We start from the raw sequence: 21776 nt of genomic DNA on the forward strand, positions 1-21776 counted from the left end.
ACAGTTTTTTGTAACACCTGACCTATCATATTAAAATTAATGCTCTAGTGATCTCTATTTGAGTGCATTGTTTCAAAAATGTTAAGATGGTAACAATCTTTCCCACTCTAACTTGAACCATATCAAACCTGATTTAACTGCAACTGAAGTCCGTAGCAGCCTTTCCATTGGATTTGAGTATGAGTTGGATTGGGCCCCAGGAGGGAAAAAAAAAAAAATTCCTAAAACAGTTAGTACCCAAAGCAGAAACTCCTATTTGTAGAGAAGGGAGAAGCAACAGAAGACGCCACAAAATCTACTAAGGAACTCATCATGCAGATCTAAAACTTACCCAAAAAGCATGTAGTTTACCAATCCTGCAAATATATGTAAAATTTATTCATATGAGTAGCCCCATTATGGCCTCAACCTATTGAAATCAATAGGACTACTCACATGAATAAAGTTATGCACAAGCTTGCAGTATTGGGACCCTTGATACTTCAGTGATAGGAGATACAGAAACTAGGACTGTCAATTAATCACAGTTAACTCACACAATTAACTCAAAACATTATACTGTGATTAATAGCAGTTTTAATCACACTGTTGAACAACAGAATACCACTTCAAATTTATTAAATATTTTGAATGTTCTTCTACATTTTCATATATGAAAATGAAAATGTAGAAAAATATTTGCACAGCAAAAATGATAAACAAAAGAAATAGTATTTTTCAATTCATCTCATACAAGTGCTGTAGTGCAATCTCTTTCTCATGAAAGTGCAACTTACAAAACAGATTTTTGTTACATAACTGCACTCTGAAACAAAACAATATAAAACTTCAAAACCTAAAAGTCCACTCAGTCCTACTTCTTGTTCAGCTAATTTTAAGATAAACAAACTTGTTTATGTTTACAAGAGATAATGCTGCCCTCTTTTTATTTACATCACCAAAAAGTGAGGACTGGTATTTGAATGGCACTTTTGCACCCAGCATTGCAAGGTATTTACATGCCATATATGCTAAACATTCGTATGTCCCTTCATGCTTTGGCCACCATTCCAGAGGACATGCTTTCATGCTGACGGCGCTTGTTAAAAAAAAATGTGTTAATTAAACTTGTGACTTAACTCCTTGGGGGGGAATTGTATGTCCCCTGCTCTGTGTTACCTGCATTTTGCCATACATTTCATGTTCTAGCAGTCTTGGATGATGACCAAGCACATGTTGTTCATTTTAAGAACATTTTCACTGCAGATTTCACAAAACACAAAGAAGGCACCAATGTGAGATTTCTAAATATAGCCACAGCACTCGACCCAAGGTTTAAGAATCAGAAGTTCCTTCCAAAATCTGAGAGGGACTAGGTGTGGAGCATGCTTTCAGAAGTCTTAAAAGAGCAACACTCCAATGTGGAAACTACAGAACCCAAACCACCAAAAATGAAAATCAACCTTCTACTGGCGGCATCTGACACAGATAATAAAAATGAACATGCATCAGTCCACACTGCTTTGGATTATTATAGAGTAGAACCCATCATCAGCATGGATGCCTGTAGGGTTGTCGGGCATCTTGTTTTCAACCGGAATGCTCTGTCAAAAAGGGACCTCGGCAGCTCCAGTCAGCACTGCCGACTGGGCCATTAAAAGTCCGGTTGGTGGTGCTAAGGCAAGCTAGTTCCTATCTGTCCTGGCTCTGTGCTGCACCCTGGAAGTGGCCAGCAGGTCCAGCTCCTAGGTGGGGGTCCAGAGGGCTCAGCGTGCTGCCCCTACCCCGAGCACCGGCTCTGCGCTCCCATTGGCCAGAAACCACAGCCAATGGGAGCTGTGGAGGCGATGCTTGTGGGCAAGAGCAGCACGCTGCGCCTCCTGACCCCCTCATCTAGGAGTCGGATCTGCTGGCTGCTTTCAGAGAGTAGCGCAGAGCCAGGGCAGGCAGGGAGTGGCCTTAGCCTTGCTATGCCGCTGACCAGGAGCAACCTGAGGTAAGCCCGCATCCCAAAACCGAGCCCCAGCCCCGAGGCCCCCCCAAACCTGGAGCCCCCTCCTGCACCCCAAACTCCTGATCCACAGCCCCACCCCAGAGCCAGCACCCCCAGCTGGAGCCCTCGCCCCCTCCTGCACCCCAACCCCCTACTCAAACCGCAGCCCCCTCCCATACTCCGAATCCCTCACCCTACCTCCCAGCCTGGGCCCACCTCCCGCACTCCAACCCCCTTACCCAGTGAAAGTGAGTGAGGGAGAGACTGAGCCACCAAGGGAGGGGGAATGTAGTCAGGGAGGCGGGGCCTCAGGGAAGGGGTAGGGCTAGGGTGTTCGATCTTGCGTGATTAGAAAGTTGGCAACCCTAGATGCATGTCCCCTGGAATGGTGGTTGAAACATGAGGGAACATATAACTCTTCAGCCCATCTGGCATGTAAATATCTTGTGACGCCAGCTATAACAGTCCCACGAGAATGCTTGTTCTTACTTTCACGTGACATTGTAAACAAGAAGCTGGCAGCATTATCTCCTGCAAATGTAAACAAACTTGTTTGTTTGAGCAATTGGCTGAACAAGAAGTAGGACTGAGTGGACTTGCAGGCTATAAAATTTTACATTGTTTTATTTTTTAATGCAGTTTTTCGTACATAAATTCTGCATTTGTAAGTTCAACTTTCATGATGAAGAGATTGCACTACAGTACTTGTATTAGGTGAACTGAAAAATACTATTTCTTTTGGTTTTTTACAGTGTAAATATTTGTAATAAAAAATAAATATAAAGTGAGCAGTTGTATTCTGTGTTGTAATTGAAATCAATTTATTTGAAAATGTAGAAAACATCCAAAAATATTTAAATAAATGGTATTCTATTATTGTTTAACAGCGTGATTAATCACAATTAATTTTTTTAATTGCTTGACAGTCCTAACAGAAACCCTAATATAGTTAGACAGGTTGATGACCAATGAAAAAAATCTACAGCATGTTTACCGTACTTTAGTTGAAGCTGAATTCTGATTATACAAAACTGAATGATTTGTTTTGCCATCCAGAGTTTGTATTAAACGCTTCATATGAAGTTACAAAAGTCAATTGAAAAAAAATCAAGTCAATGTAATATTCCAAACATTGCATGAACATACTTTACCTGAAATCATCCAGTGTTTCCTGTATCATATTTTGAATGAAATGAATTTGAACTGATGTCAATGGTGCATTTGGTCTATTACTTCCAATGGTGTCTACTATTTTTTCAGATAATGAACTGGCAACTCCTGCAGTGACAGAGGAAGTTATCTTTGGAGCTATAGAAGAAAAATGAAGAGTATTAGAGTGAATATGGAGGAGACTAAGAGAAAACTTCTGTTACTCCACAAGGCATCTGTCTTGAGAGAAGGATCACAAACTAAAACGAGTCAACAATGTAATACTGTTGGGGGGGAGGGGAAGAAAACATCATTCTGGGAGATATTAGCAGGAGTATTGTAAGCAAGATATAAGAAGTAGTTTTACTTTACTCAGCACTGAAAAGGCCTCAACTGGAGTACTGTGTCCAGTGCTGGGCATCACACTTCAGAAAAGATGTGAATAAACAGGAAAAAGTCCAGAGGGGGGCAAACAAAAATGAGAAAGGTCTAGAAAACATGACCTTTGGGGAAAGACCCTGGGTTTGTTTAATCTGGAGAAGACTGAGGGGGGACATGATAACAGTCTTCAAGTACATATAAGGTTGTTATATACAGGAGAGTGATAAATTGTTCTCCTTATCCACTGAGGACAGGAAAAGGAGCAATGGTCTTAAATTACAAGACGGGAGATTTAGGTTACACATTAGAAAAACTGTCAGGGTAGTTAAGTATTGGAACAAATTACCCAGGGAGGTTGTAAAAACTCCATCACTGAAGCTTTTTAAGAACAGGTTAGACAAAACAACCAACCGACAACAACAGATAATACTTAGTCCTGCCTCCATGCAGGGTACTGGGTTAGATAATCTATGGGGGTCCTTCCAGCTCTATATTTCTATGAGTCTATGTTTTGGAATATTTTACGCACAAGATTAAGTGACTTGAGAGCCTAAGGGCTAGATCTACAGAAGTACTAATGATGTGGCTAGGTGCTTAGTGGAATTTAAAAAACCACTTGAGATATATATCTAATTTAGGCGCTTTGGAAAATCCTACTAGGTACCTACCTGCATCTTTAACCAGCTAAATACCTTTGTAGATCTGGCCTTTAGGCTCCCAAGTCATTTGGGAGTGTTTACACAGACGCTTTGTTTGCTGCAAGCTGAAGTGTAACTCTGCCGCACACTAAAAGTTCCCTAGTGCACTTTCAGGTACCCGACTTTGAAAAGGGAGTAGATCAAAATGCATGAGGGAACTTTAAGTGCACGGCAGCAGGGTCCACAGAGAGATACTTAATGTTCACTGGGTTATATTTACACCCAAGCTTGCCACAAACCAAGTGTTCATGTAGACAAGCCCTTAGATGCTTTTGATTATTTTATCCTACATATAAGCAGCTCTAGTTATACCTAGCATGCTATAAAAAAAATTACTCACAGTTACTTGCCCTTTAATTCAGTTTTAATGCTAAAGTCACTTCTGTGACAGTTTTCACATTAGGTATTATAACACACAATAACCACTTGTCAAACCAGACAACTTCCACACACTTACTTGATGAGGTAGTACCATTTACTGGTGAATCGGACATCAAGAGTGCCTGAATATTCTTCCCTAGTCTTTCATTTCCTTCCGGAGTCTTGATTACAGAGGGCAAATGTGGAGGATTTGAATTTCCAGACTCAGCATTCAATGAGCTCAATTTGAAAGCTGTAAGTCAAATTAAAAACAGTAATAATTTTAACACTTCAGTTGTACTTAATGACTATCTACATTTTAAGATCTACATTGCCTCTTTTATGTATTTTTGTGTTTGGAAAGCTGGAACAAATAAGTCTGCTAGAAAACAGTGATTCCATTTCACCCAAAATTTTGAGATTTTGGAATTTGCTTTTGTTCCACATCAGAACAAAACTGAGACCTTTTGACATTTTTCACAGAAATGAGAGCACCAATCCCAGAATACTCATTAGCATAACAGCTAGGGAACTCCCCTGGGATGTAGGAGACCAGCTCCAGATCAGGAGTGCCCTAAACATCAGATTACACAGATATTCCTCTTTGAAAAGTTCCTAACAAAGTTTCTGGGGAGAAAGATTGGTTTGCTGAGTTGGCATTTTTTAAACAAAAGTGTTTAGACAAAGAATTTCCAACCAACTCTAGTGACTAATGCAAACTAAAATTTAAATACAGATATTTACAGCATATCCTTGAAGCTGACCTCAAAAACTTGGCTTTGCATTAGTATTAGAATGGTAAAACCCAATATCTACTTACCATTGTAGAAGGAAATAGACACTGTTCATGACTAATGCAGTATTTTCTTCTCAGCAGAAAAAATATGGCAGATTAATTAGTTCTCTTCTCTTTTTAAGAAAGCAGAACTATCTCCTCTAGCCAGGAGCAAAGTCATATGTTCTGGTAATGGTGCTACAGGACTCACATGAGCCACAATTGCAGAAAAACAGGGAGTCAGCAATACAAGAAAAGCCAAAAGAACCTTCAGACTCAACAGTGCCCTTGGAGGTAGTTCGGCCACACAGTTTTTGGGCTCATGTATTTATTCCCTTTCCGGGATAGTGCCAAGACCTCTGGCACTGAAGACCTCTCAGTTTTTCTTACCTTTGTTCATGAGGACATGCCTGAAACATCCTCAGATAGAGAATCTGCTTGAAACTCAGGGGACTGTGCCCAAAACTCTTGTGCTGCAACAGACTTTTCCAAAGCTAAGGAAAACCCTGACATTGAGGGAAAACTTGCTATGGCTTGTTCCAATGGAAGATGATGATTGGTAGGTGCTGGCTTAATACCACATCTCTATTATCTGGGTAGATTCTGGCACTAACAGAGGATCCATAACAGCAACAGGTTCTTGAGACTCAAAAATCAGACTCATAACCAACTCATACTCAGAGCTACCTACAGAAAGAAAAGAACTGGAGTGACGTGGGCCTTTTGTAAATTCATCTGTAAAGGTTCAGTGCTGCAAGCATTGCTTTCTAGAGAGAGTTCCTGAATCTCAACAGCAACAGAAGTGGAAGCAGATTTCATAAAGAGGAGTAAGCAGAGACCACCTCAAAAGAAAGGACACCTTTCCCCTTTCTAGGTCTTATGAGTTTTGTGGAAAATGCTTTCTAAGTCAAGAAATAATAGTTCCCTAATATTCAGAAATTAAGAATATTCTGCATGGTAGTATAGCTTCTCTTCATTGGTTTCAAAGTATTATAATGTCAAGGACTTTTTTAAAAACGATGTAAACTCATATCATGTTGCTCAAGACCACAAGAGACTCCTCAAAATGATCATTTAAGTCTGATTCTTGATCTCTTTAAATGTCTGAATAGTCTAAACTGGAGTAAGACAGAGATACTGCAAGGTTATTGTGACATCTAACGGTTATTTTGCAGTCCTTTTAGTACACTTTACCTGGAACATTTTTTTGGCAAATTCCCAATAAAAGTATTTATTGCAGGTAAAAGGCAACAGGCAGACACTTAACAAAACAAAAAACAATGACGTATGAGAGGAATTAGCATAGAGTACCTGTTTCAAGGGTTCTCTAGATTCCTGTTTTCCAATATTTATTTTTGTAGCTTCAGCATCTTGATTTGGGTGCTCGTCTTCTTCTTTAATAGGAGAGCCCACAAATGCATGTAATGGGCTAGAACGTGTCCCTTGCATGCAAGCACCTACTGTGTTTCTTTTTATGGGAAACACAGTGTTGAATTGGGGGAGGAAATCCAAACCAGAAAAGTAGGGCTGAAAATCCAAACCTGAAAGGGAAAGAGAAAACAAAAGGTTTTTCTGGCTTACACTGAAGTATTCATTAACACACATGCAAACATGGAGAGAAAACCCATATCCTGAACTACTGATTATCTACAGGAATGCTTTCTTAAAACAGTTATGATTTGCTGTTACACTGCTGTCATAAACAGATAGCTAAGGGTTAATGTCTCTTTCACCTGGAAAGGAGTAACCTGAAACACCTGACCAGAGGACCAATCAGGAAACAAGACTTTTTCAAATCTGGGTGGAGGGAAGTTTTGGGGTGTGAGTTCTTTGTTCTTTGTCTTGTGTCTGTGCCCTCTCGGCTCTGAGAGTGATTTTTTCTATCTCCTGGCTTTCTAATCTTCTGTTTCCAAGTTGTAAGTACAAAGATAGTAAGACAATAGGTTTATATTGTTTTCTTTTGTATTTACATGTGTGTAGTTGCTGGAATCTTTTAAATTGTGTTCTTTTTGGATAAGGCTGTTTATTCATTTTTCTTTTAAGCAATTGACCCTGTATATTGCCACCTTGATACAGAGACTACATATTATGTCCTTTTTCACTCTTTTTATATAAAGCTTTCTTTTTAAGACCTGTTGGAGTTTTTCTTTAGTGGGGACTCCAGGGAATTGAGTCTGCAGCTCACCAGGGAATTGGTGGGAGGAAGAAGTCAGGGGGAAAATCTCTTTGTGTTAGATTTGCTAAGCCTGACTTTGCATATCCTCTGGGTGAGGGCAGGAGAGAGATTAGCTCTCTCGGTACTTGTGTTTCCAGGACTGGAAGCAGGGAATCTCCTAGGGTCGTCCAGGGAGGGGAGCCTGGGAAGAAGTAACCAGGAAACAAGGGGAAGGGGTTATTTCCCTTTGTTGTAGGACTCAAGGCATCTGAGTCTGGGGGTCCCCCAGGGAAGGTTTTGGGGAGACCACAGTGAGCTAGGCACTGTATAATTCCTGGCTGGTGGCAGCTTTACCAGGTCCAAGCTGGTAACTAAGCTTGGAGGTTTTCATGCTAACACCCATATTTTGGATGCTAAGGTCCAGATCTGGGGAAAAAAGTTATGACAACTGCACACCAAATACTATACATAATGGGCCCTGACATTATTATGTCCATTTTATACCAGTGCAGTTCCACTGATGTCTGACTGCATGGATGGTTTGGTTCCAATGGAATCATATCTGCATAAAACTGGCGTAATGCCTTGGCTAACCAGGCTTGTTTTGTTTTTAGCCTTGACAGTAAACAGAAATGCACTGCAAAAATGCTTACCATCTCCTTTTCCTGGAAGATCTTCACTTGTTTTGTAAACTGCAACATCTACAAAATATTGACAAAAATAAAGGTTAATTTAAAACTTGAATACTGACACAGATTCAGTCTACGCTACATCAACACAGTATTTTAATAATAAGCAATGAACTGAATAATGAAACAGGAACAGCTTCTGTATTCTGAACTCTTGCACTCATAGATAGAGCACTGTATGGATATAGAGTTTGTATCTGCATCCGATCCACAGAAACGGTCCACAGATAAAAGCAGATATCCGCAGACTTGCAGGGCTCTAGATACAAAATTTGTATCCGCATCTGATCTGCGATCCCCAAAAGTGGTCCGCAGATTTGTAGGGCTCTATTTATACAGATTCATGACTTCCAATAGGATTGCATACAGGTGCAGAGATCCACATTAGTACATGTGCTTTCAGGATCAGAGCCCAAAGGTGAAAGCACAACACTAACTTCTCCATCAACATAAGCTCCTAGAAATCAATAAAAATAATGCCTCTGATAGTTTTCTTATTAATTTGCCTTCTGGGTATTTGAGCACCATATTAGTCTATTTCATACTTTTGTTTCTAATAAGTTTTAAAAAATACATCACAGAGAAAGAGTCTGAGACACAACTAGGATCCCAGAACTTTGGATCTGGACTGTGCACCATAGGCCTATCTCGGACAATAAGTATTCAAATGACCACAATGGCAGTATTTTTATTGATACTTGACACTGATGTTTTCTTACAGCCAACTCTTGCATTTTTACAAATGCTCTGATGAAAAAGTTTGTTGTCCGCCTACTTAAAAAAAAAAAATCCTAGTTTTCCAAAGCCTGCAAAAAGATAGGATCCTGTGCAATATGTGCAAGACTAAAAGCATTAAGCTCTCTGAGCCTTGTTGTATGGAGAAGTATTGCACAATATGATGCCAGACAGAGCACACAGCAAGAATTCATCTGCATTGTGACAGGTTTCAGTAGTAGTTGTGTTAGTCTGTGTCAGCAAAAAAATACAAGGAGCCCCTGTGGCATCTTCGAGACTAACAAATTTATTTGGGCATAAGTTTTCGTGGGCTAGAACTCACTTCATCAGATGTATGAAATAAAAAATACAGGAGCAGGTACCTTCTTGTCAACTGTAATGAGCTACTCTCCTACCACTTCAAAAGTTATTTTTCCTCCCTTGGTATCCTGCTGTTAATTGATTTATCTCGTTAGACTGACCCAAGACTTGGTAAAGCAACCCCCATCCTTTTATGTACTTATACCTGCTCCTGTGCTTCTTACTTCATACATCTGATTAAGTGGGTTCTTGCCCACGAAAGCTTATGCCCAAATACATTTGTTAGTCTCTAAGGTGCCCCAACAACTCCTCGGTTTTTTTGTTTTGTTTTTCCCCATCTGCACTGTAACTAATCTTACAAGTTTCAATATTAATAACTTACCATCTCTGACTGGAGAGAACATGTCACCCAAACTATCTCGTCCCAGATCATCAAAGTTAGTCATATTGGCACTCTTCCCATGATCTGTTTCTTTAGATAGAATTACATCCGTGCTGCCGCCACGAGGAAAACCTTAAGATAACAACAATGTTCTATTAGGGATTTACTGTTTCATTACATCAAATAAAATTAAACAGAAAATAAAAAAAAAAGACTCTGCTTGCTTTACAAAATCTCTAACTGAACATCAATCCAAGCAGTTTCCCTAACAGAAGGCAAAACAAAGTTTGCTGTACTTTTACTGTGCTGTCTTATAGCAATTCTAATTAGAAAACAAACTCTGATAGCTTTGTCTGTACATTCCTCCATGTGAGAGAGTTACCTCATTAACAGCCTCCAGTCACACACGTGAAAGAAAAATATAGGTTGACTTTTTCCTTTTATACAAGGAGTCTTGTTAATGGAGACAAATGCTCAAACTAAGTTTTACAGGTAACACCACAAAATGTGTTGTTTACTTGATGGATGAGTCAGGATTAATGGAAATTAGTAAAAAAACAAAAAAACAAAAAAAACACCCACCCCGCTCCTCCAAAAGTAAAGTACTTTTATAAGCTTAGAGGAGAAAAAAGTCACCTATCAACATTATCCAGCAATAAAAGCAGTCTCTGCTTAAATACACAGTTGTTAAATGTTCAGTTTAAAATTATATATAAATATATGCGTGTATCTTCAAGCTGCTCCCCATCCTCAGCTCTAAAACTAGTGTTTAGAAAATGAGCAGTTAGCTAGGTGTCCCTGGCCTTTGTTTGCCAGAAGCTGGGAATGGGCACAGGGGACGGATCACTTGGTGATTACCTGTTCTGTTCATTCCCTCTGGAGCACCTGGCATTGGTCACTGTTGGAAGACAGGATACAGGGCTAGATAGACCATTGGTCTGACCCAGTATGGCCAGTCTCATGTCATCTTAAAGTTTAATCAAAAAAAGAGTCTCAATTGAAAATTCTACAAGAACGAAGAAGAAATGAAAGATACAGACATAAAAGAAAGGATAACTATTCTTGAAGTCTCCTCTATTCCAAAGGTGGTCATTTTTCACTGGAAGCAAAAAGGTGGATATTCCAAGATCGATCCAACTCAGATTTTATAGTTACAGATGGGCTAAGCCTGTCAGCCTCTACATCTCTTTTAAACCTAGAAAAGCAGCATAGAAAAACAAAGCTAAATATAACTTTAGATCACTTGCAGTAGTATAAAGGTTGTCTGTCCACAATGGCTTGGGAACAGATCTTTATTGATCTCTAGTTCACTGAGGAGCACCCACAGTGATACATATCTTAAAAACTCCAGTTACTGCACAAGGTAACTTCTTCTACAAGTAGTGTCCCTAAGAGTACATCTACACTACCCGCCGGATCGGCCAATAGTGATCGATCTATTGGGGATCAATTTATCATGTCTAGTGTAGACGCGGAGAAAATCGATCCCCAATCGCTCTGCTGTCGACTCAGGTACTCCACCATGGCGATAGGTGGAAGCGGGGTCGACAGGGGGAGCGGTGGCCATTGATCCTGTGCCGCAAGGATGCAAAAAAAAGTGATTAAGTCGATCTAAGATACACAACTTCAGCTACAAGAATAGCGTAGCTGAAGTTGACGTATCTTATCTTGATCCCCCCTCCACCAGTGTAGACCAGACCTATGTGTGCTCCACTTCAGGTAACACCCAAGCAGTATCCCTTGATGGAGATGAATGTAACACTGAAGACTGCATTGCCAACCACAGCATTTGCTTTAGAAGAACGAATCAGAGCATAATGTTTGGAAAAAGGTATGTACTGAGGTCCAAGTTATGGCTCTGAAACATCAGTGACCAGAATGTCGTTAAATGAAAGCCACAGAAGTAGATTGGGACCTTGTGGAATGGGTTATCACCCTAGAAGGAGACTGAACATTGTCATAATAAGGGATAATTCATCCTGAAGACTCTCAAAGTGTATCTCTGAGTGTAACTGCAGATCTTCCGAATCTGTCAGCAACTGACACAAAGAGTCTAGGAGACTTCCTGAAATGCTTGGTTCTATCTAAATAGAACATTAGTGTCCTTCTGACATCTAAAGAATGTAAGGCTGCTTCCTTTCTGGTCCAGTTTTCTTTTAAAAGCCATGCCAGGTGAAAACCTGGTTAACACGGAAGTCAGAAGAAACTTTAGGTAGGAATCTATGACGTGGTTGTAACGAAACTTTGCTCCTGAAGAACATGGTGAGTGGGGGGGGTCTGCCTTTAGAACACCCATTTATCCAACCCCTCAGGCAGAAGTGATGGCTACCAGGAAGACTGACTTCATAGACAGGTGGAATAGTGCACAGGTAGCCAGAAGAAGTGCAAAAAGGGGGCTTCATTAGACAGTTAAGGACCAAATTCCCATTCCATACTGGGGTGGGTTCCTTAATCTGCATAAAAAAAATTCATCAGTCCTTCGAGAAATGTTGTCATTGTGAAGTGAGCAAAAACTGAAAAACCTCCATGTACAAATGAAAGGCTGTCATAGCCACTAAGTGAACCGTGACAGACCCATGACAAGATCTGATTTATTTTATTCCAACAGATAGTCAAGGACAACAGAAAGGGAAGAGTAAACAGAAAAAGTCTGTCATCAGACACAGGAATGGTGAAATCTCTTCCACTTCTGAAGGTAAGCATTTTTCATAGATGTCTTTCTACTGTACTTCTGTAGAAGTCTCCATCCCCAAGAATCACTGAGGAGCTGGGCTGAAGAGAGCAGCCAGGGTCCTGGCACAGCACATAGGGAACAGGTGAACAAGAAGGGAGGCAAATCAGGTAAGGGTACCAGACCTGTCTGGGCCAAGTTGGTACAACTAAAATGACTCTGGCTTTTTCTTGCTCTGTGAGCACTCTCAGAAGCAATGATATTGAAGGATCTGTGCAGTCATTCACAGAATAAGGATGACATCATTTAAAAAAAAGGGGACGCAGACTTCCTTTCAAACAAAAGTTCCTGCCCTTGTTGTTGAGAGTGGTAGAAAAGAGATCCACTTCTTAAACACTGCATGTTAGAAAGACACAATGGAGAGTTCTCGAGTCCAGTTCCATCTTGTAATCTTGGGAGAAATGCCTGCTGAGATTGTCAGCTCTGGTGTTCTGTATGCCTAGTAGGTAAGATGTTGACATCAGAATGTGACTGCCTGTGTGCCAGTTCCATAGCTTTATGGCTTCAGCCCAAAGAAAAGGGGATCTCACTTCCCCACTGATGTAAAACAAGCAGGGCATATAGTTATGATTTTGATAGACTTGTGCCTGATTAAAGGAAGGAAGTAGATACAGGCATTCCTGACTACTCTCAGTTCCAGAATGTTAATGTATAGAAAAGATTCTTGGGCAGACCACTTGCTCTCACTTAGTAAAATCCCCCAGGTGCATTGCCCATCCCAGAAGGGATGCATCTGATGTTATACTGACAGTGGGAGGAAACAGGAAAAATGGGACTCCTGCACAGATTTTAGAGGGGTCTTTCCATCCACTGAGTCAGTCCAATTCATTGTGAGGGAATCATAGGAGCTTGTCTAGACTGTATGTTCGGAATATAGACTGTTTGAGCTATCCTTGAAAGGAGTGAAGGCATAATCTAGTGTAGTGTATTACAAAAATACATGCTGCCGTAAGAACTAACATAGGAAGACAATTTCTTGCTGAAGTCTGGGGACCTACTTGCAGCTTGGAAATTAGGTTTGTTAGAGTTATAAATCTGTCCCTCAGAAGATAAGCTCTGGCTGTTATGTAATTCAAAGAAGCCCCTATGAAATCTATTTGCTAAACCAGAGTCAAAGTGGACTTGTCAATACTGAGTTGAAATCCTAATCTATGGAAGACAGACATTATCAGATGGATGGCAGAGACACTGAGTTTTGTTGTACGACTGTCCCTTCAGCAACCAAAGTAAACGAAGACTATTATTCCCAGATAACACAAACAAGTAGCTACCACTACTATGATGTTTGAGGACACTCTTGGAGCAGAGGAAAGATCAAAAGGGAATATTTCATACTGGAAGAGACTCGCTGACTAGAATGCAAAGAAGCCTCCTGGTAGAGGGGTGAATTGAAACATGGAAGTACACATCTTGAAGACTGAGGGCTAAGAATCAATTCCCAGAATCTAACAATGGAATTACAGCTGAGGGTATGCATTCTGAATTTTTGTGATTTCATGAAGGTGTTTAGGAGCCAGAAAGCTAATATTGGTCTCCATCCTCTGTTCTTTTATGGGACCAAAATAAAAACTTGGAATTCAAACCTTTCCCCTCTGTGTTTAGCTGAAACTGTTTCCATGGCCCCTATACGTAGGAGAGAGTTGACTTCCTGTCTCAGCAGGTGCTTGTGAGAAGGGTCCCTGAAAAGGGATGGGGAAGGTGAAGATGGAGGTGAACTGAATGAAATAACTCAGTGTTATGGCTTAAAAAATTAACTTGCTGGATATGATTTGGTTGGAAATGGGAGAATCAGTTTTCAAAGGGAGGGAGGCAGATCAGAATCTTCAGCTGCACCATTCTGTTGTGGGGGGATGTTCTGTACCCTTAACCAAATCATCAACATTGATGTTTGGAGGACAAGGACTGCTAGGTAATGAAGGTTACAATAGTCACAGTGGATAGTCTTCTTTTGATAGCTAGGTTTCTTTTAGGTGGTTCGGTGGATTTTTGGGAGAAAGAGTATTGAACCAGATAAGCTCTCTATGCCAAGTACAACTTACTAAATTTCTCTTACTTACTGAGCATGGCCCTGGAATCTTTTCAAGTGAGAAGAGGTTCATTTGAGAAAAGAGCTTATGCTCACAGAAAGGAAGATCCAATACAGTATTTTGGACCTCCCTAGAAAAGCTAAACAGTTGTAGCCCAGACTTCTATGCATAACAACTGCAGTAGAGTTGGAGTGAGTGTGTTCTACTGGGATGTGATCAATACAATTGTTGAATTTATCATAATTGATGTAGTCGTATTTTGCCATCAGGGCTTGGTAATTGTAGAGTCACTAACAAGTAGCTCAAGTCCAAATAGGTCAAGATGCTTTTGTTCCTTGACACAGTGTGTTGACTTCATCTGATGTTGTGTGTTATGCTCACTGACTGGGTGAATGAATACGAGTTCTGAATTTTTCACCAGTATGCAATATTTTTTGCCCTCCCATTTGCAAGCAGGTATGCAGTGGCCAGAGTTTGCCAGATGGTTTTGTTAGGGTCCAGTTTTGTTTCTTTCACTGGTAGAGCCTCTCTGCCAGAAGTTGATGTACATAAAAAGTCAAAAAAATTATGTTGGGACTCCTGGACCTCTTCTGGCAGAATCTATAATGATTCAGAAATACATTTAATCAATTCCGAAAACTGCTTAAAGTATTCATCAAGAGATGGTGGAAGTGGCACTATGGCCTTGTTTGATGAGGTTGATGAAATATTAGTTTGTGATGTCACCTCCTTGTCTGTTTTAGCTTCATGGTCTTCAAAAGACTTCTCCTGAGGCTTTTAAGGAGGGAGTGAGGAGAGGGCAGAGTGTCCCTAAACCATCTCCACGGGAGAAGCTGGGAGGCTTCAAGAACTGGTGATAGCAGATAGCCTGGAGGTTCCAGTATGGCCACTGAGGTTGACCATAAGGCAAAGGCGGCAGGATGCAATGTTGGTCATGCAGGTAAAGAGGGGCATAAGATTATCTGTCCTCTGAGATTTCCCTGCAGGATAGAAAGGTGGAGGAATGTCTCTTGTAGAACAGTCAGGGGATCCCTATCCAGAGACTGGGAAGTCTGAGGAATCATCCTTGATTTAGTCCAACGGTGGAGAGACACCTGAAGCAAATGCAACTGCCTGTCTGTTGCAATCAGAACTGGAGATCTATGAGATACCGGTGAAAGACATTGTCTTGGAGACCAAGTGGATCTTGGTGCAGACAAACACTTGGAACCCATTAACAAGAGGGATTATGGCTTGTCTTATATGGCTCTAGAATATCTAAATTCTTGCAGTACCAAGTGTAAATGAGCCAAAATAGATAAACGCTCTGCAGAAACTGGTGTTGGTACCAAGAGAATTACCTGCTTCTGTGATCCCAGCTTGGAAGATGGGGCAGATACTGATGGCACTGACATTTGAGACACATTTCTGTTAGATGAGACTGGTACCAAGGATGAAGATAGCCTCTCTTCTATGGGTATCAACATCTGAGATACTCAGATACCAGCACTGAAGAGTGTGAAGATGGCACAGGCTTCTGTGAAGTAGAGTGCTTGGAGCCTCTGCTAGATCTATCATGCTTTAATAGTACCTGAGTTGGTTTCAGTACCAAGGTATGACTGGTACCATGGTGTTTTGAAGAACTGGAAGTCTTCAAAGAATTTCCAGTACCAGAGTAGTTTGGAGCCTTCATGGAACACCTTTTGGGACCAGAGGTGTCTGAGGCAAACAGTCTCTGAGATGACCGGACTCCTTTCGATGAAGGCTCTCTACTAGGAGAACTAGAACTTCTTTTCTTAGGAGCCTGGGGGGTACCTTCTGGAGTTTTTTCTGTCAAAGATTGACCAAGAAATGGAGGTCAACAGGCCAGTAAAGAGTACTCAGATGCCAATGTACAGAGAGATGCCCTGGGCCTGAGGGTGGTCACAAAGCCTATTTCCATCATTAGGAGCTGAAACTTGATTTAATCTATTGTTAAAAGAGGTGCAGATCTTGCACTCAGCCGACTATGTGAGTATCTCCGAAAGAGTGGATTCACCAACAGTGTCTGTCAGTAACCAGGATGGATTTCCACAGAAGAGCCAACATTTTAATCATGAGGATCCCAGAACACCCCACCAAAAAGACAAAACAACCACCAAAAAAAACCAAAAAACCTCACCCCGTCACCGAGGCTCCCCTGGTGAGGGAGGAAATATTTTACAGAGGAGTTCTGTGTAATAAGTACCATACCAAAAAAACTGAAATATACTAAAACTAAGGGGTTAAAACAAAAACAGTAATGCTAAACTAGAGACTAAGCAAGATGCAGGCACACTAGATGCTCCATCTCAGGTCAAAGGGAATTGAGAAGGAACAGAGGGCAGCTTGCCCAGGTAACTCTCTCTCTCTATCTTTGGACCACAGCACAAGGAGGACTAGAGTGCAAGTGCAGGCCAAACAAGCACTCCAAACAAAAATTTCCAATCAAAGGCACATGGTTGCATGCGCATGTGAAGGGAATGCCCATAGGGACTCTACGTGAAGGAGGAGACACTTCCAATTTTGATCTATCTTCATCCCTTCAAACAGGTCTCTTTCCGTCCTGGCTGAAGTTCCCATTGCAAATCATCTTTGGTTTTGTTTTTTTGGGGGAGGGTTGGGCTGCAAACTTTAAGACTTGGCTCAAAAGAAAACACATCCTCCATGGAATGGGAAAGCCCACTTTTGGGAGATAAGTTTACAGACTGAATTAGGAGTGTCTTGAGCATCTGAATTCCATACCCCTATTCCACTAATTATGAGTGCCTAGAGCTGGCCCATCCTGGACACTGAATGAGGCTGGGGTCCTGTGGAAAATAATAATAGTGATCATGTAATTAAAGTGGGCAAATTAATGTTGGATTGAAACCTTAATTCTGGCATTTCCAAACTTCTGAGTACTTAACATTGCATTTTTTTTAGTGTTCTTTTAACTTTTTTGTGTGTGTGTAATTGCCTAGGTTTCCAAAAAAGCCAACTGAAAAATAGGAATTCCATCATGTGGCATCATAATGATATCCATATGGTGTCAGCAGGCTTGGAACCTTTAGATCTACCATATAGACCTTTGCCAGCCCTGCCTATAATTAGCTACTCAATATACAAGCAGACCTTTTGAAACCAAACAGAAAAGCTTGACTTGATGGATCTTGCAAAGGAAATTAAAACCAACAGCAAAAAGTTGTTTAGACATACAGATAAAAAGAAAACAAGGAAAAAAAATGAAAACTGCTAAGCACTGAGGATGGGGTGGAGATTAAAGATAATCTAGGCATGAACCAACACCTAAACAAATACTTTGCCTCAGTTTTTAATAATGGCAATGAAGAGTTTAATGGTAGTGACAGGGTGGATAATGGAAACGAAGATATGGAAGCAGAAATGATCGCATCCAAGGTGAAAGTCAAATTAAAAAAGCTTAATGGGACCAATTGGGGGACCTGAATAATCTCCATCCAAGAATATTAAAGGAACTGGCACATGAAATTGTAAATCCAATAGCAAGGATTTTTCATGAATCTATAAACTGGACTGTCATACCCCATGACTGGAGAATTGCTAATATACTACACCTATTTTTAAGAAAAGGGGAGAGGGGTAGGAAAGGATCCAGAAAACTACAGGCCCGTTAGTTTGACCTCAATGGTATGTAAAGTCTTGCAACAAATTCTGAAAGAGACTAATTAAAAGACAGAGGTAAATGATAATTGGGATAAAATACATCATGGTTTTATAAAAGGTAGATCACGCCAGGCCAACCTGATCTCTTTCTCTGAGAAGATAAGATTTTCTAGACAAAGGAAATGCAGTAAATCTAATCTACCTGAATTTCAGTAAAGCACCTGATGCAGTTCCAAATGGGAAATTATTAGTTAAATTGGAAAAGATGGAGATTAATATGACAACTGAAAGGTGGGTAAGGAACTAGTTAAAGAGGAGACTATAACAGGTCTGAAAGATGAACTGTCAAGCTGGAGAGCAGTTGTTAGTGGAGTACAAAGATCAATTTTGGGACCAGTCTTATTTAACATTTTCATTAATGACCTTGGCATAAAATGTGGAAATGTGCTAATAAAATTTGTGGACGACACAAAGTTGGAAGGTAATGCCAATATGGAGGAGGACCAGACTATAATACAAGCAGATTTGGAGAACCTTAAAAACTGGAACAACAGAAATGGAATGATATTTAATAGTCATGATCTTGTACTTGGGGACTAACAACAAGAATTTCTGCTGTAAACTGGGGATGTATCAGTTAGAAGTGACAGAGGAAGAGAAGGACATGGGTGTATTGACCACAGGGCGACTATGAGCAGTCAATGTGATGCAGCTGTCATAAAAGTCAATGTAACCATAGGATGCATCAGGTGAGATATTTTCAGTAGACACTGGGAAGTGTTATTACCATTATACCAAGCACTGATGAGACCTCATCTGGAATACTGAGTGCAGTTCTGATCTCCCATGTTTACGAAAGATGAATTCAAACTAGAACAGATGCAGAGAAGGACTACTAGGATGATCAGAGCAACGGAGAACCTACCCTATGACAGGAGACTCAAGGAGCTTGGCTTGTTTAGCCTAACCATGCGAAGGCTGAGGACAGATAGGATTGCTCTCTATAAATACATCACAGGGACAAATACCAAGGAAGGAGAGAAGTTATTTAAATTAAGGGCCAATGTTAGCACAAGAACAAGTAGATATAAACTGGTCACCAACAAGTTTAGGCTTGAAATTAGATGACTGTTTCTAACTGTCAGAGGAATAAGATTCTGGAACAGTGTTCCAAGTGGAGCAGTGGGGGCAAAAAAATCTAACTGGTTTCAAGATTGACCTTGATAAATTTATGGAGGGGATGGTATGATGAGACTGCCTACAATGGCATGTTATAGACTAACAGACATATTGGAGCATGAGCTTTCCTGGGTGACTCTTTGCTGCTTTTACAGATCCAGACTAACACGGCTACCCCTCTGATACTTGATACAATGGCATGGTGACCCATCTGTGACTGCTAGTAGCAAATATTTCCAATGGCCAGAGACTGGACACTAGATGGGACGGGCTCTAAGTTACTACAGAGAATTCTTTTCCAGCTGTCTAGCTGGTGGCTCTCACCAAGATGCTTAGTATCTAACTGATTGACCTGAGGGGAAACTCCTTCTCAATCCTAAACATGGCAGATTGACAGAGATGTTGGGGGGGGGGGGGGTTGTGGCCCTCTGCAGCATAGGGCACAGGTCACTTAATGGTCTGAACTCAGTAACTCAGCCAGAGGTTAAGCAGGTGGGTGAGGTTCTGTAATGTGCAGGAGGTCAGACTACATGATCATGCTGGTTCTTTCTGGCCTTAAAGTCTACGAGACAAAGTGAATGATGTAGTATCTTTTATTGGATCAACTTTTCTTGGTTGAAATAAGCTTTTGAGCTCACATAGCGCTCTTCTTCAGGTCTGAGTAACACAGTTGAAATAAGGCAGCTCACCCACATTGTGTTTCTAATATCCTGGGACCAACATGACTACAACAATGCATGTGCCTATGAATCTATCACAAAACAGGGTGAAATCCATTCACAGGGCCTAGTCCTGCAAACATTTATGCATCAGTAACTTCAATCATGCAAGTGGCCCAACTAAACTCAGTGTAACTATGCATGTGTGTGAAGTTACTCATATGCGTGTACATTTGCATAATCAGATCCATAAACTTGTAATTTGGATCACATTCTGAATTTCAGTTTGATATATTTTGACATAGTGTTCTCTCTGAGCTTAGATTCCTTTCCACTCTATCCTAGATGTAATACTGCGATAAAAGTGTACTATTTCATCTACTAGGTTTACTCTCACCAACACCCAAAGGAGACTCCATAAAACTTAAGCACAGGGTTTTGGGCTCATATACAAGAAAATATGCTATTTTATAGCATTACTCAGATGCCAATTTCAAGCATGCACTCTTTAAATTTTTAACTGGTCTTGTTTGTATGCTAGGACTCAATCATAAAAAAAAGTAATTGTTTTTAAATAGGAAAGATAAATGCTTTTAATAAGTACATGTTGTAACTGAAGAAAGACTCTCCAGATGGTGCAGTAATGTTAGTGACACTTCTTGGGTACACAGGAAGAATTCTACTTCACCTCAGACTGCACTGCATGCCCAAGAGGGTTAATTAATCAGTGTCCCTATAGATTGCAGTGGCTTATAGCTTAATAAATGTTGTTAAACATACTTCTCCTTATTTAAAAAGAGGGAAAGTTTAGCAGCATAAAAAAAATCATTAAAAATTTCTTCTGAATCTTGAAACCCCTCAAAGACTTGCTCAATAGACTTGAGAATATTTTTTCAAACTGAATTTGCTCAAGTTAAATTTCAATAAGTTATACCTCAGACAGCAATGGCATTTACCTCCTTGCAGAGTAAGGTCAGATCTCCTACAAAACAGCTGCTAATTAAAAGTGCTGTGTTTAGTTAGCATCATCTCCTCTGTCAAATCAATGCACAATGTTAAAAAAAATGCAACAAGGGCACATGAATTAATTGCCTTTGTGGTGAGCTTTATTTTAAAAGAAAAAAAAAATGTAGAGAACTTCCTGCACCTTTAAGCGCTAACTGTAAGTACTTCTCTCAGCCAAAGTATAAAGTATGACGCACAAACTCCAGAGGAATGAGAAAAACAATTCAGCCTTCTCTTCACTACAAATACTGTGGCATGAAAAGCAAGATAGACTTGGAACTGCTTAACATTATTCATGCAAAAGTTAAAAAACAAAACAAAAAACCCAAAAAACTGGAGCATATCTTTAAAACAAATATCACAAAATATGCTGCACCATAATTTTCTTCTTCTGTTTTGTTAGCATCAAGCATATATATATAATCTGAATTCTTGAGTAAAAGGTAAAGATCTCCAAAAGTCCCTGGTAGATTTAACTCACCTAACTCTCACCCTATAGTCCCCAGCTATCTTTCTAGTGAGAGCTAGAAAGGGGGTCAGGGGGACAAAAAAACCCAAAAACTAGCCTGCAAAGCATTCCATGTTTTAAGCTGCTTGGACAAAAACTGCCTCTAAGCTAGGCTTAGAGAAGAGATGGCTAATGGTGATGGATGGATGGACACGGGACAGATAGATATGATAAAGGTGTATAAAATCAAGAATGGACTGGAGAAAGTGAATAAGGAAATGTTATTTTATTCCTTCACATAACACAAGAACTAGGGGTCACTCAATGAAATAAATACACAATTAATAGACAAACATAAGGAAGTACTTCTTCACAAAAACACAGTCAACCTGTGGAACTCATTGCCAGGGGATGTTGTGAAGGCCAAAAGCATAACTGTGTTCAAAAAAGAATTAGATAAGTTAATGGAGGATAAATTCATCAATGTCTATTTGCCAAGATGGTCAGGGA

At 40.3% G+C, this 21776-nt stretch overlaps 1 protein-coding gene across 1 annotated transcript in view; it reads right to left on the minus strand.

Annotated features, from left to right (window-relative positions):
• NEDD1 (NEDD1 gamma-tubulin ring complex targeting factor) overlaps positions 1 to 21776 on the minus strand; it is a 62342-nt gene that overhangs the window by 11691 nt on the left and 28875 nt on the right. Inside the window, exons 9-14 of the mRNA XM_030549395.1 lie at positions 9597 to 9728; positions 8144 to 8191; positions 6647 to 6876; positions 5258 to 5279; positions 4658 to 4813; positions 3124 to 3280 (exon numbers count right to left, since the gene is read on the minus strand). Of these exons, the coding sequence (XP_030405255.1) occupies positions 3124 to 3280; positions 4658 to 4813; positions 5258 to 5279; positions 6647 to 6876; positions 8144 to 8191; positions 9597 to 9728 (745 nt within the window). The remainder of the gene's footprint in view (positions 1 to 3123; positions 3281 to 4657; positions 4814 to 5257; positions 5280 to 6646; positions 6877 to 8143; positions 8192 to 9596; positions 9729 to 21776) is intronic.

This window comes from Gopherus evgoodei, chromosome 1 (assembly GCF_007399415.2).
Source record: "Gopherus evgoodei ecotype Sinaloan lineage chromosome 1, rGopEvg1_v1.p, whole genome shotgun sequence".
Taxonomy (NCBI): domain Eukaryota; kingdom Metazoa; phylum Chordata; order Testudines; family Testudinidae; genus Gopherus; species Gopherus evgoodei.